This window comes from Hyposmocoma kahamanoa, unplaced genomic scaffold (assembly GCF_003589595.1).
Source record: "Hyposmocoma kahamanoa isolate Upper Pololo Valley unplaced genomic scaffold, ASM358959v1 88, whole genome shotgun sequence".
In the NCBI taxonomy this organism is placed as follows: Eukaryota; Metazoa; Arthropoda; class Insecta; order Lepidoptera; family Cosmopterigidae; genus Hyposmocoma; species Hyposmocoma kahamanoa.
In genome coordinates this window covers 15,041,891-15,055,509 of record NW_020654466.1, presented here as the reverse complement: position 1 = coordinate 15,055,509, position 13,619 = coordinate 15,041,891, and the positions used below count along the sequence as shown (strand labels likewise).

General features: G+C 36.0%; 1 protein-coding gene across 1 annotated transcript in view; it reads left to right on the top strand.

Moving 5' to 3' along the window:
• Positions 1 to 11,931, top strand: part of LOC113235621 (transducin beta-like protein 2) — an 82,820-nt gene extending 70,889 nt beyond the window's left edge. The window contains exons 5-6 of the mRNA XM_026471396.1: positions 7,045 to 7,230; positions 11,376 to 11,931. Of these exons, the coding sequence (XP_026327181.1) occupies positions 7,045 to 7,230; positions 11,376 to 11,599 (410 nt within the window). The 3' untranslated portion in view covers positions 11,600 to 11,931. The remainder of the gene's footprint in view (positions 1 to 7,044; positions 7,231 to 11,375) is intronic.
• Positions 11,932 to 13,619: the final 1,688 nt, after the last annotated feature.

The window sequence follows — 13,619 nt, the reverse complement described above, 5'->3', positions numbered from 1 at the left end:
TTTAGTTAGTATTAACCACCAGTATATACTGAACTCAAACATCACATAGATTGTGGATCACTAATATTCGGCTAACGTGTCGAAAGTCGCAGCTAATTTTGAAATTGGCAAACTTTTTAATTATGCATAGGAAGTGTTAAAGGCTATGAATATACACAATACGAATACGCGAGGTCAGGCTGACTTAAAGTGCCAGTGAAATATATCACAGAATGTTAAGACGCCTAATTGCGATATGATTTGATCCACACTTATTGAAAATTTAAAAAATATACTGAATGAAGCTATTGTATTATATGTATATTCTCGTTTATAAATGGATAATTCAGATATTTGGGCAGCTTAATTACCAAAGACTCCAGGTGTACACCTGATATTGTTGTACGAATTGCTATGACAAAAACAGCTTAAAGCAACTGTTAAGATCAAGCAACTTGTCATGCAAGAACAAGAAACACCTAATTAGAGTGTACATTTGAGTATTCCACTTTATGGATGTGAAACATGAACTTTTGAGTTGTGGTCCCGGAGGAGGATGAAGGGCATAAGTTGAGTAGAAAAGAAAACCAATAAGGAGTACTGAGAATAGTAAACGAGAAAATAACGATCCTGAATACTTTAGAGTACAGACGCGGGAAAATGATTGGACATTTGATACGACAAGACAACGACTTTAAGACCATTTTGGAGGGAAAGATCGAGGGGAAGAGGGGAAGAGGTCGACCTAGGCGTAGTTACATAGAGCAAATAAAGGGAAAGGCCGGTGTCGTGTCGTATAAGGAGGGCAAGGAGCTGGTTTAGAAGAGAGATGACTGGAGAGAGGACTGTTTGATGATGATGATGAAATGGATAATTAAATATTATGTATAAATAACGACATTTGATTACGACAATTTTAGTTTCATGTGCCATATTGCCGGTGCCCTCACAGCAAAAGAAAGCACGTGGAAGGCGTTGCTAAACAACTTACTACCAAATCTATACCTCTAATGAACATTACGCTAACTTAATTTTTGGGCCTGTTCTGTTTTTATTTTGTTTTGTATTTCTTTTCACAAACTTGGTTTTTTGTCTTCTTTTTTTTTTTTTTTTCAAATATTCTTTATTTTTTACCAATTTCCGCCGCCAAGTAGTAATGTGAGCATTACTTCGTTCCGGTTTACCAGGGTAAGGGTGCTGGTGAAATTACAGGCACATGGGACTTATCAACTTATGTCTCAGGATGACGGGCGCAGTATCAGTGCCCCTCAGATCTTTGCGATTTAAAGCTCTGAATGGCACTGGAACTGTCATGGATAGGCGTGTCGTTTACCAACAGGCGCACGTCTTTTTCGTCCCGTCACTTGGTAATATAAAAAATACAATAACTCTATATGTATAGCTACATAGATAAACAGAAATAGAACCTTTTTGAAAATTTGTTACAGCGTTATTTGTGCTATATGGATCAAATCAAATACAATTATGTTTTGTAGATACGTGCTAGAAACTCTGTGCTCGTGATTCGTCAATTATATATAAAAATACACGTGCTCAAAAACTCTTAAATCACGACCGATTTTCAAACATTCGAACTCTAGAAAAGAAGACACTTTCTTATATTAGAAAGGTATATTTACACAATTACGTCACAATTGTCTTGTAATTTGAAAAAAAATATCGAAATAATCACACGGGGATGTCTTTCCAAATATGTGCTGTCTCGCCCTCGCACTGACAACTTGCGCCACGATCGATAGAGACAGCAACAACATTATCTGTTACCTAACGCGCTCCGTACGCCCTGGAAAACTTTGAAAGTATGAACGAAATATTCTTTATTGTACATTAAAAAAAAAAAAAAATCACTATAATGTACAATCAAAAGCGCATCAAGCTATTCATTTAGTTCGAATATCGCGTCCAAAGCAACGCAATAAGACCTGTCAATGTGTAGCTTGATGTGCAGCCGTCCGTACAACAGGCGGCCTTATTGCGAAGTAGCATTTGTTTCAAATAATTATAAATAACTAGATATGTAAATATTTGACAACGTTACATGCACTTGTGTTATGGAAAAGTTGTTTCTTCATTGACTCGGCTGCGGATTGAACCCGGGACAGAGATGGCGACACCATGAAATCCGGTGTGCACACCACTCAACCACGGGGGTCCTCAAAAATACATTACGCATTGAATATCTATATAAAAAAAACATAATAATATATGTATAAAAAACCACACAAAACGATATACTCCAAAATAACACCATCTTCTTATCGTATCGACGCCATACACTATAAGGTAGTCACCACACTTATCGACACTGAATAGCATTAAGCTCGTCAGAAAAATCTTGTCGATCCGGACGGTAGCGAAAGACGCAACGTCGTTGTCGCTCTTATTGCTCTACGTGTGCTGTATAACAACGCCTTCAGGGTGTCGTTGGGATGTTGTTGTCGTCACGTTTCTGCAGTGCCTCTGGCATGTTCGCTGATGCGCGGGTAGACAATTTTCATGGCTGTAGTACGTAAAAAGTCGCCGTCGTTACTGAACAGAATACGTGTTAGCCCCAACAGCCTCCTGAAGGCCATTGCAGAGAAGAGTAAGTGCCCTGGTAGAATATAAGTAGAAGCATTGTTTTAATTCTGTGCTAACATTTTTGTAGATTTCAGTTGTCTGTTAATAAAAGATAAATAAAATAAAACTATTGCGTGGATATAAAGGTTTTTCTGGCTGGGTCAAGGCGATTCCATGTGAATAAATGGTGAATCCCTTATAGTTGCCACTGTGGTGACAGGATTTGCCAACCGAAGTACTCGCCGATTGTTGCCCAGAGTGTTTTGCATTTCTATTATTAAGGGCTAGAACATAGCTTCCCAAAGCGGTCCCTACCCTACCCAGTGGGCGCTAAAGAGTCCTAGACGGGCGATAGGTGTTTCGGAAGCTATTGGGGGGCGTCGATGCTGTCCAGAGGGATGCTACCGCATTTGAAAAGAAAACCTGAATTATCTATATAAACTGCACTACAAATGTATAATTTTTTTCCTACTGATTTTTTATGTTAAGTTGGTATAAAAAATACGTGTTTTCAATTATTTTTCGTGTTGGTGGACGTTGGAATTTTTTTTATCTTGCCTATGTGGTCGGGAAAAGTTTGGGAACCTATGGGCTAAAATAAAAAAATATTGTTATCATCGAAGAAATGTTCAACAAGGACTTTAGAAATGACGTTTAGTATACCAGTTTAAAAATTGCTTAATAGTTTTTGATCAATCAAACATTGTTTAAGCTTAGGGTATTTAATACTGAAAATGCAATGGCTCAAATTATGTGTCCAGGAGTGCATAATGATAATGAATACAAAGAACAAACTGATGTGAAACTGTGAAGAAATAGATTTCGCACAGATCACAGGCGCTACGGCAAAAAAGTCGTTGAAACTAAAACAAAGAACTGCAACAAGCACATAGAAAAATTCGCAAGGTCTGCTGGTTCGTCCCGTAGCTCAGTTAGGAGAGCGTCAGGCACGGTATGCTGAAGGCGCTGGTTCGAATCGAAGATCGAAGGAATTTTTCTTAGTTTTCGATCTTTGTATTAATAATTATAACAACGTAGCGGAGTAATTAAAATATATATATAATGTTAGTAAAACATCGCAATATTCAACAAACTTAATATTAAAATTTAATGTACGTACTTTGTAGGAAAAAAAATTGTTTTCCTCTTAACAAATAAAAAAATCGTCATTGAAAGTCAGTATCTCTAAAGTTAATAATACTAAAAACTAAAACTATTAGTGCAAAAGGGCATTAAACTTATTAAATATGGCAATTTGTAAAAAAAAACTTTCGGGTTGTTGCTCTGAATACACGTTCCTACATAATTATAATTTGACCGTTTGATAAAATGCGTCTTAATTTCGACACAAAATCACCCTATGTTTAGTCTCACAAGCATAAAGGAAATAGACACGACGTACAAATAGAAACGGGCAAACAATGAACGACAGTTGTCATTTGTTAGTGATAAATCACTTATCACTTTCGTAATTGAATGACATAACACTGCTTCTCTATTGTACGCTTTATTTTATTTCCTCTACATCCAACGATGTATATAATTTAAAGAGTTTAACGTGATTGACGTGGCCTACATCGGTGACGTAGGTTAATTTTATTGTTATGAAATCAATTTGTTCCTTTTAATCACAGAAAAATTTACATTTATAAATTTACATGTAGAAAATTTAGCAGAAAATACGTGAAAAATGTTACTACGAACTTAATATAATTTTTATTCACAAACGTTAGGTAATAATTTTTTAATAAATTTTTCTGGTATATAATTTTATTGTGACGTTAATAAAAATACGAGCATGACCAAATTATGCACTAGTGTATTAGTTAATATTCAATTTATTCAAGAGTTAGTGCGACCGTGTACGTAACGGACAGCGCACTTATACATATACATATAAAATACATATATAAAATCTGGGTTCACGATAATTATCATAATTATCACGATAATTATCTTAGTAAATATACCTTGTTAATTTGGTATTTATAAAATCAATTGGAATAAACAAAATGCTATTGCCATTGATGTTGTGCCATGTGTTTGTATCAGAGACGTGTCAAATGATAATCTCAAAAAAATTTTGTTTTAGATACCTAGATACCAAGTGGAATGAACAAGTCGTGCACCTGTTAGTAAGCGATAAGCCTGTCCATAATAGTTGTAGTGCCACTCAGAGCTTTAAATCATAAAGGTTTGAGGGGCACTGCGCCCGTCTCCTTCAGACGTAAGTTGACGAGTCCCATGTGCCTGTAATTTCACCAGTACCTATCCTCACCCTTCAAATCCGGATTGCAGTATTGCTCACATTACCGCTTGGCGTCAGAAATAGGTAACGACCTCTAGCCACAAACCATTAGAGACAAAACTATGAATCAGCATGGTTATTTATCGGAGATATCATGATAAATTATCAAAGAAAATAAAAATCTCGATAATTTCGAATCTCGCATAAAATTGTGTTTATAAGTCCCATTCCTTGTTAGCCCTTATTCTAGAATCAAAGAGACAAAAGCCCATTTTATCTGTCCGTCTGTCTTGTTTAACGTATCTGAAAAAAAATATCACCACCATTACTCCTTCTATGAGTACCTACTATGTTATCTTGCCAGAATTGTTTATCCTGAAAGGGACAAATTACTAATGTCCAAAAAAACATGCTTCTGAATTTATACTCGGAATAAAAAATAAAAACAAATGTACCGACGGGAATTGAATATAGGTAGTTGAATAATATGGGATATCTTAGGAAATATGGGATGATGGGTAACAATAACTAACGTAATCTCTGAGAAGGTTGGTTCAATTAACAAAAAATCAAGAGCTATGAGATAAATCCAAAAGATGGGCTGCGTGAGTCTATTGTGACCGCATTCCAAATTACATTTTGTGGCAAAATACTCCTTTGAAGTCTTTACACAAATATGTAGACTATTGTACTCTGACGGGGGTACAGACGGGAACACATCAAGCTACTTATTGACATCTTGTTCCGTTGCACTGGAGGCCATATTCGAACAAAAGTACACAGCTTGTTGTGCTGGAACAAAAATTTCGCGGAATTTTGAACAAGTAATCACTTCTAACGACATGAACAGAAACAACTAACCACTTCTAACGACATGAACATTGAACATTCATAATCGGAAAATCAATACTAGCGAAAGATAGCAAACAAATTCACTCTAAACATTTTATTTTAATATTTTAAGAAGACTCGGCAAAGCGCCTTTCAATTTTGTTGGTTAGTTTTTTAAAAGTGCGTAAATTACCTGAGTTCCAAAACTGCTGACTTCTTCTTGAAACCTCTGGTCATTGTAATTCCATTGAGACGCCACTGAGATTCTATTGCAATGTTGATAATATTGTTATTCCATTAAAACCTAACTGCAATGGCAGTTTAGATTAAATAGAGTGCCAGTGGTGTAGCATTCATTTATTCAATCACTAACAATTTAGTTAGTTGACTGCACCAATACCAAAAAATTGCAATACCAATCCTTGAATTGTTAAATAGCTCAATGGCAAGCCACTGACAAACCACGATTCTTAACTTTTAACAGAAAACCAAAACGTGACAAATCCTGCCATATTGGCATTCCATCGACACAACTGCGATGGTTTAAAATTAGCAAACTTGCAATTAATACTAAAGTCTAAAAAGCTAGAAAATTCACTGTACTATGAGTATAAGATCAACGGAATTCACTGTGGGGCACTTTCCAAAACACCTAGACTAGAAGCAATTTAGAAAAGTTCGTTGTCAAAATTCGTCCTACTGGGAGGCATTTATGACTTTCCGTATACCCCAGTCGAGTACTTTAGCAAGTAATTTAGTCGAGTCGATCATTTTTTTTTTATAATTTCGGGCGAGTAACGCCCCCCACTACGCTGCAGTGCATCTTGATTTAACGACTAAACAAGTGAGAACGTTGATTTTAGTTGAGTTCATTAGCTAGTAAGCAAGTATTTATTCTTTAGAATCTTTTAATGCTATTTCCTTGAGAAGAGAATTATTAGCTACTTGTTCATCTCTTCTCTGAATCCATTTTCGTTTCTTTTTTTTATACTACAATTTTCTTCGGTTTCTTCTAAAATAGCCATTGCAATAAGCTTTACTATCTTATTTATTTTTTTGCGTTGTCTGATCATTTCGCAATACACTTCTCACTAATTACTGTACACGACTGTAGTGCGAACGCTTTTTGGTGGGTTGATAGACTTTTAGTTGCTAAATTACTCGTTACTGCACTAAATTATTAGCGAATGACTAAATACAGTTTACTTAGACTGGGGACCTCTTCATCCAGCGCGCTCATAGACAGTGCCAACCGTTGGGCCAGATGGCCCCACCACCACCCGAGCAACACGTCGGATTACCCTAATTTCGTATCTGATCTCTTCAACTTACACTCGGCCATTCTCTGGTACAATTTACGCTTATGTGACCTTCTATGCCTTTATTTAAGAAATCATAAATTTCAGTCGAGTACACCCGCGGCGAGTCGCCTCACGTGCTAGAAACAGGGAGTTACACGCAGACCGCGAACGCTCCACACATCGCACTTTCTCCAAACGCTGAAGTCCTGGCGGTGTCCGTAGATTCCAACGTGGAGTTTTACGACACTTACACCGGCAAACTTTATGATACCGTCGAGCATGTGTACTCTGGTAAGTTATCTTTCATTTTGATTTAGTATATTCTTTATACCTGCCCGTTGCTGCTACCTATACCCAGAGAATGGGTTTCGAAAATTTATAGGAGTCTATTCTGAAGCCCGTTCTCTGAGTTTCAAGTTACAGGTTTAGGCTTCAGTTATAAATCCTTTTTTATAGTTTGCAATAAGGAAGTTTAAGATCAGAGTTAATTCCGAGAAACCAGTTTTAGGAATGTTCGCTCTGTTAACATTTTGTGAACTCCTAGGACATTATTGGTAACATTGTTATGCTTTTTTATGTAATATATACCAAAGTACAGTTTGGTATAATGCTAATATTAATTTATTTGCAAAGACAATTTATGTAATTTTTTAAATTACCTTTAAATTAAAAATTATCAACACATTCAAATTCATTCGGCCGTTTCGTGTTGAGTAACAAGCTTACAAACATCGAAATATACAACCATCCATTGCATTGATCCATACATTCTCATTTATGACACTAGTGGGGCAAAAATGGTATAGGATTTAGTTGTTAGTTTTTAAATTCTTAAAGCCAATATACTAGAATCACATTATTGCAAAAATAACGTGTTGATTTACTTATCGGTCGACAAAAGAGCAGGAAAAAATTGGAATGCATTTGAAACCGATTTTTTCTTGAAAATAGTAAAATAAATTGCTTGTCTGTGCAAAATCGCAAGCCTTTGTCTTTAAAGAATGCGGTATTTCCGCCTCCCTTTGTTTCTACGTTTATCCAATACTTCACGATAAATTTTACTCACTCAAAGAAAAGGATGGCATGACCACTTGTCCCAAAACGGATTTGTTCAGAATACAGCAATAAACGGATTATTCTAAGGGACGTCGGAACGTCAACTAAACTACAGGTACAACACTTGGTTCCGGAATATTATCACGTCGTAATTCTTCTACGTTTGAAATATTACGGACTTTTGATCCTTTTACTCTAACTTATCCTCCCTCTGTTTACCTGTATCGATGTTGACACTCTTCCCTGCTCGCCATCCATCTACGTCCACATCTTGACTATTTATTACGTGGGTTATAGACAAACGGAAAAGTATTTTAATAACAAAAAAGAAGATTGAGGTATACATCTAGTAACGGGCCGAATAAGTTGCACTATGATAAGTAATATGCCTACCCTTAATAGTAGCACAGCTAACCTAGTTAGAGCTTTTGTCTCCCAATCTTCCACTTAAAACTATTATACTTGCTTATGACATGTGCGTGGTAGGAGAAAGTAACTTATTATTATTATATACTATTTTTTTATGAAACCAAGTGACGAGACGAACAAGTCGTTAGTCCATAACACTTGCAGTTCCACCCAAGAGTTTTAAATCGAAAAGATCTGACGGGCACAATCACTGCGCCCATCACCCTGAAACATAAGTTAACAAGTCCCTGGTGCCTGTAATCTTACCAGCAATCTTCGCTTCTAAACCGGAACGCATTTACAGCTTGATCCACTTCCTACTAGTTGTCCCCACCACAGGGCAGCAAGTAGGAACTAGTGGAATAGGCCTTGGCAACATAAATAGGTATGGTGGCAGTACTTCCCTGGACGAACTTCTTCACAAGAGCGCGAAGGAACAATTGTTCTAAAACTCTCTTTAGCAACTATGATGATGTGGATACTTTACCTAGCTTTTTGCGTGGGAAACTTTCAACAATGATTAAGCATTAATCGACTCGCTGAACTATTTTCGGTCTAAATCAATACATAGCTCGGCTGCGTCAGTATACTTCGTATAAAAATTGACATACATAGATTATATTTTGTAGCAGTAGAGCTCTTTGTGAAAGAGCTCGTCCAGGGAAGTACTGCCACCTTACCTATTTCTGCTGCCAAGAAGTAATATAAGCATTACCGCGTTCCGGTTTTGAACGGTAAGGATGCTGGTGAAATTATAGGCAGGTGGTACTTTTCAACTCATGTCTTAGGGTGACGAGGGGGAATTGGCAGTGCTCCTTAAATTTTTGCGATTTAGAGCTCTGAGCGGCATTGCAACTGTTATGGATAAGCGTGTCGCGTAACACCAGGCGTACGACTTGTTCGACCCGTCACATGGTATATAAATAAAAAGTCATTATTCCTTGTTAAAAAAAAGGATAAACTTAAATTGCAATATTAAATACGCATATATCAATCACCCCTATCCTAACTAACTGTCATATCTGACATTTTTGTCGTAACTGAACAAGATGAACGATCTTACTTAGCTTTCCAAAAACGAACGTTGTCCTCGTCTTCGAGAAAATATTTTTGAAGTTTCGTCTGTGGTGTATGGCGTTACGAATGACTCAAACTCAAAATAGGATAAATTAATAATCGTTTTAGGGGTTCTATATTAATATATTTATTAAAAATATTAGCCAATTTCAACATTTTTTTTCTCTAAATTTAGGGACAGCCCAATATCGGTAGAAAAGTTGATTGGTGATTGGCCCATGTTCAAGTCCATCATTACTAAACAAAAAAGTTGACTTTTGGGAAAAGGTCATTAAAGTTTCAGAAATTAAGTTTTAATTTAAAAAAGCGAGTTTCGTTTTGTTATTTTCAACATGTGAAATTATTGTTTAATAACTAATGGTTTTTGTGCTATTGTGGACAACATATTTCTATTAAGGACAATAATTGTATCGATAAATCTAGAAGAAAATAAGCGACCGAAATCAGTGTAATTAATTACGTACGATCGAAAATTAACAGCGAGGCTGAAATGAGCGTAATTTTTCACAACAGAGCAAAACTTAAAAAAGTCGCGAATCGAAAAAAAAAACAGTTGCAGTCGTATTTTAGAAATCTATGTGTAATTACCTCGCACGATTCGCCATTGTTAATAGTGCAAGCGAGATGGACATAATTCCCACGTAACAGAAATGTGTAGAAATATCGCAATGTATAGGATTTTCACAATCCTTTTTCAACAAACGAGATATTTTTAGCTCGATCGAAGGTGTCAGATCTGTGAATTATTGAACAACCGACTCAAGGTACCTTTATATTGATTGAGTGCATTTATTAGTTTCACATTCAAGGCCTAGATCGAGGTCTACTTTTTGTCGAATCTTTCTGTCATCTGCAATTAACTTAGGACATACCGCATTGTCTGTAACGGGGAGGTTAGGAAGCATGTTCAAACGAATGGGAATTATTGAACCACCTTAAAGGTCTCCCAAAAAAGGCTTCAGAATATTCTTATATATCGTCATCCGTAGAACAAAGTCCGATGTGATTATACATATAGCGAAAAGATAATAAGTACATTACGAGAATAATTTCGTTATTCAAACTAAAGCCTATGTAAAGGGGTTTTGAGAATTTATATATCTTGTTTCATTTCGGAAATATAAAATCGAACAACAGTCCACAGCGAAGACGAACGAACGAAATGTACTATGTCCTGAAAATAAGTAGTCTTGCACATAGATTTGTGTTACGGATGATTAGTTGCATAATGGAGTCGATTCGGGCAAACGTAAACTAAACATTTTAAAGGCATTTGTCTGTTTCGGTACACAGAATATTTCATTATAGAAGTGTCAAATTAGTTGACGCCGTTATACTACTCCATAAAGTTCACGGGAGTATTTCGATAGCTTTCTAGACTAGCACCTAAATAACTCAAAAGCACCTAATTCATTAGGAAGATGGTTTAAAAGAAACTGAAACGTATCTGACGCACAAAGCCCACGAATCGTATAGCTGCCCAATGTTATCACGTGATTTAACTAATGAAAAGTCCGGTGTCTTAGACAAAATAATATGTAACCACGTTGAGGCAACAAGTTCGAGTCCAGTCGGATCGAGGTAATTTTTCTTTGTGTTTGTTCAATATATGTATCAATAATAACAAACTACTGGAGTATTTTCACAAAAAATAGATGATTTTGTGAAAAATTTAGCACATTCTGACTACAACTGTGTAATAAATTAAAAAATAACTATTTTGATTTGGGCCAGTATTCATCAAAAGCAGCGATTTGTACAAAATTTATTTTTAAAAGTTGTGCAACTCTAAATTTAAATATCCTCTCTTTTTTTGATAACAACAGAGACAGTTGCACTAAGCTTAAATTTAGTTTATTTTTCGTTTGCCATTATCGTTAAATTGCACTTTCCAGGACTGATAAACTACTTAAAATTCGACGCAAGCGGGAAGTACTTGTTTGTATGCGGTGATCGAGCTGTGAGGGTGCTCCACAATGTCTGCGGTTACTACACAACCATCGCCAGCTGCACTCGGCTTCTCGGCTCCAAGCAAACGTCAGCCACTGTAGAACGCCTCAACAAAACTATACAAGAATGCAAAACAACGCTCAAAAAGTTCGGTAAGGAACTGCATTAATATTAATGTAAGTTTTATCACATAAAATTAACTTGTCATTTGCATTGACCCCACTATTATATTTTTGTACAATTATTTACGCATTTACAATGAGATTGTGTATTATTTTTGGCCAAAAGTTTGTAACTCGGAACCTGTCCATTTATTTTAATATTGAACTGAATATTATTAAATATTTTAGTATTAATGTTAAGACAACTTCTTCTACTGTAGTTTTCTAATGACTGATGACTATTTAAGATACGTGTACGAATTTAGTAGTTTATCACAACGTTGTTTGGTTGATGGAACCTGGTATGTTTGAATTTTGGTTCCAAACTCCTAAAGCTTATTATAAGTAATATAAAAATAATTGATGTTAATAAAAAAAAAAGTAATGTTTATGTATGCATGAACTGATATTAAATTAATGTTTGTGGTATCTTGATATACGATTTCAATGTGTTAATAATAAAAAATAATTTTTACGTGACTTTGTATTTTTTTATTGTTCCTTACGTAGGGTGTAAATTTTGAAAGGTTTATTTTGTTCAAAATAATCCAAGTTAGTAGAAAATTGCACTATAGCAAAGTACAATAATATTATTTGCAAAACTTGTCATTTTTAACCTCCTTATGGCGCGTTCCCAGTATGTCGTGACGACAGATAGTCGTGCAGTTTTAAGTGTCGTGGCTTGTATATTTAAATGAAGTTGTTCACATATAGTAAAACACTATTAACTGTCGTTCACGACTTATTTGTCGTTACGACGACAGGCTGTCGTAATAATGGGATGAGCTAGAACGACAGTCGTCCGATGATAAATAAAACGTCACGATAAAAATGTGACGATAATAGTGGCTTCAAACGATTCTGTCGTGCAAATAACAAGGCGGCTGCCGTGAACCGATAAATTGTCGCCACGATTTGGTGAGAACAGCTGGACACGACAGTCGTTCAACGATGAAATAAACGTTACGACATAATGGAAACGCGCCCTAAGGCCTTGTGTATACCAAAATGTATATATGTGAAATGATTCAGACCCTGACAATAGTATTCCAATGATCACGTAAACGTCTAGCGTGCAGAAGGCAGTACATTGACGTATCTTGTTCCGTCCGTCCTGTAGCGAGATTGTCAAAGTTGCGTATAGACACAGGATCGGAACAAACTACAAGAGGCTTATACCCAGCATTTAGTGAAGTCAGGCTGTGGATGATGTTTCATTGCACTGAAGGCGATATTCAAATAAAAGTATGTAGTGCGATGTATTGTTGACTGCAAAATATAATTAAAATAACGCATTCGAATTTAAAAATACATATATATTCTAGGTATCTAAAATAAAATGTTTTTCATCATACTTGCACGCAAATAGTATGCTTTCATTCAGACTAACTTGACTATTATAAAAAAAAACTAATGCCCGAAATAAAACCCTCGGGCCTACTTTTCTTCTCATTACTTTTACATTTCATTACATTACACGACCATGACTGGTAAGTGCGATGAAAAATATGTTCACGGGCGGTACGGGAAATTAAGAACTTCGCCTCTGAGAGTTATTTCTTTCTACTACACAATATACGATTTCATACAAAACTCCGAGCAGTTGCTTGAACCAGAAGCGTACAATTATTATATTACCGACTACCTCCGCGGCCGAACGGTTGGTCTGCCACGCAGAGGTCTCAGGTTCGATTCCTGGGAAGGAAGAAACATTTGTATGGCGTAGTTTGGGTGTAATTTGTGGTTGTCTAAGTGTACATGGCGCCCGCGATACAGGGTTTCTCATGCCTCTATTTAGTACATTTTAATATAATAAATGCCAATATTTCGAAAATTACCAAAGTGCAAATGCGTTATTTATGATATTGTAGTTTGCTGGGTCTTAGGAGGTATTTTTGAGCTTGCTGAACACTGTATGCGAGTTGTTTTTCAAGTTACCGGTTAAAAAGTTTCAATTCAAAGCATACGTGTACCAAACTCGTTTCATAGGGTATAACGAATCACTCTTAGTGAACAATGAAATATTTA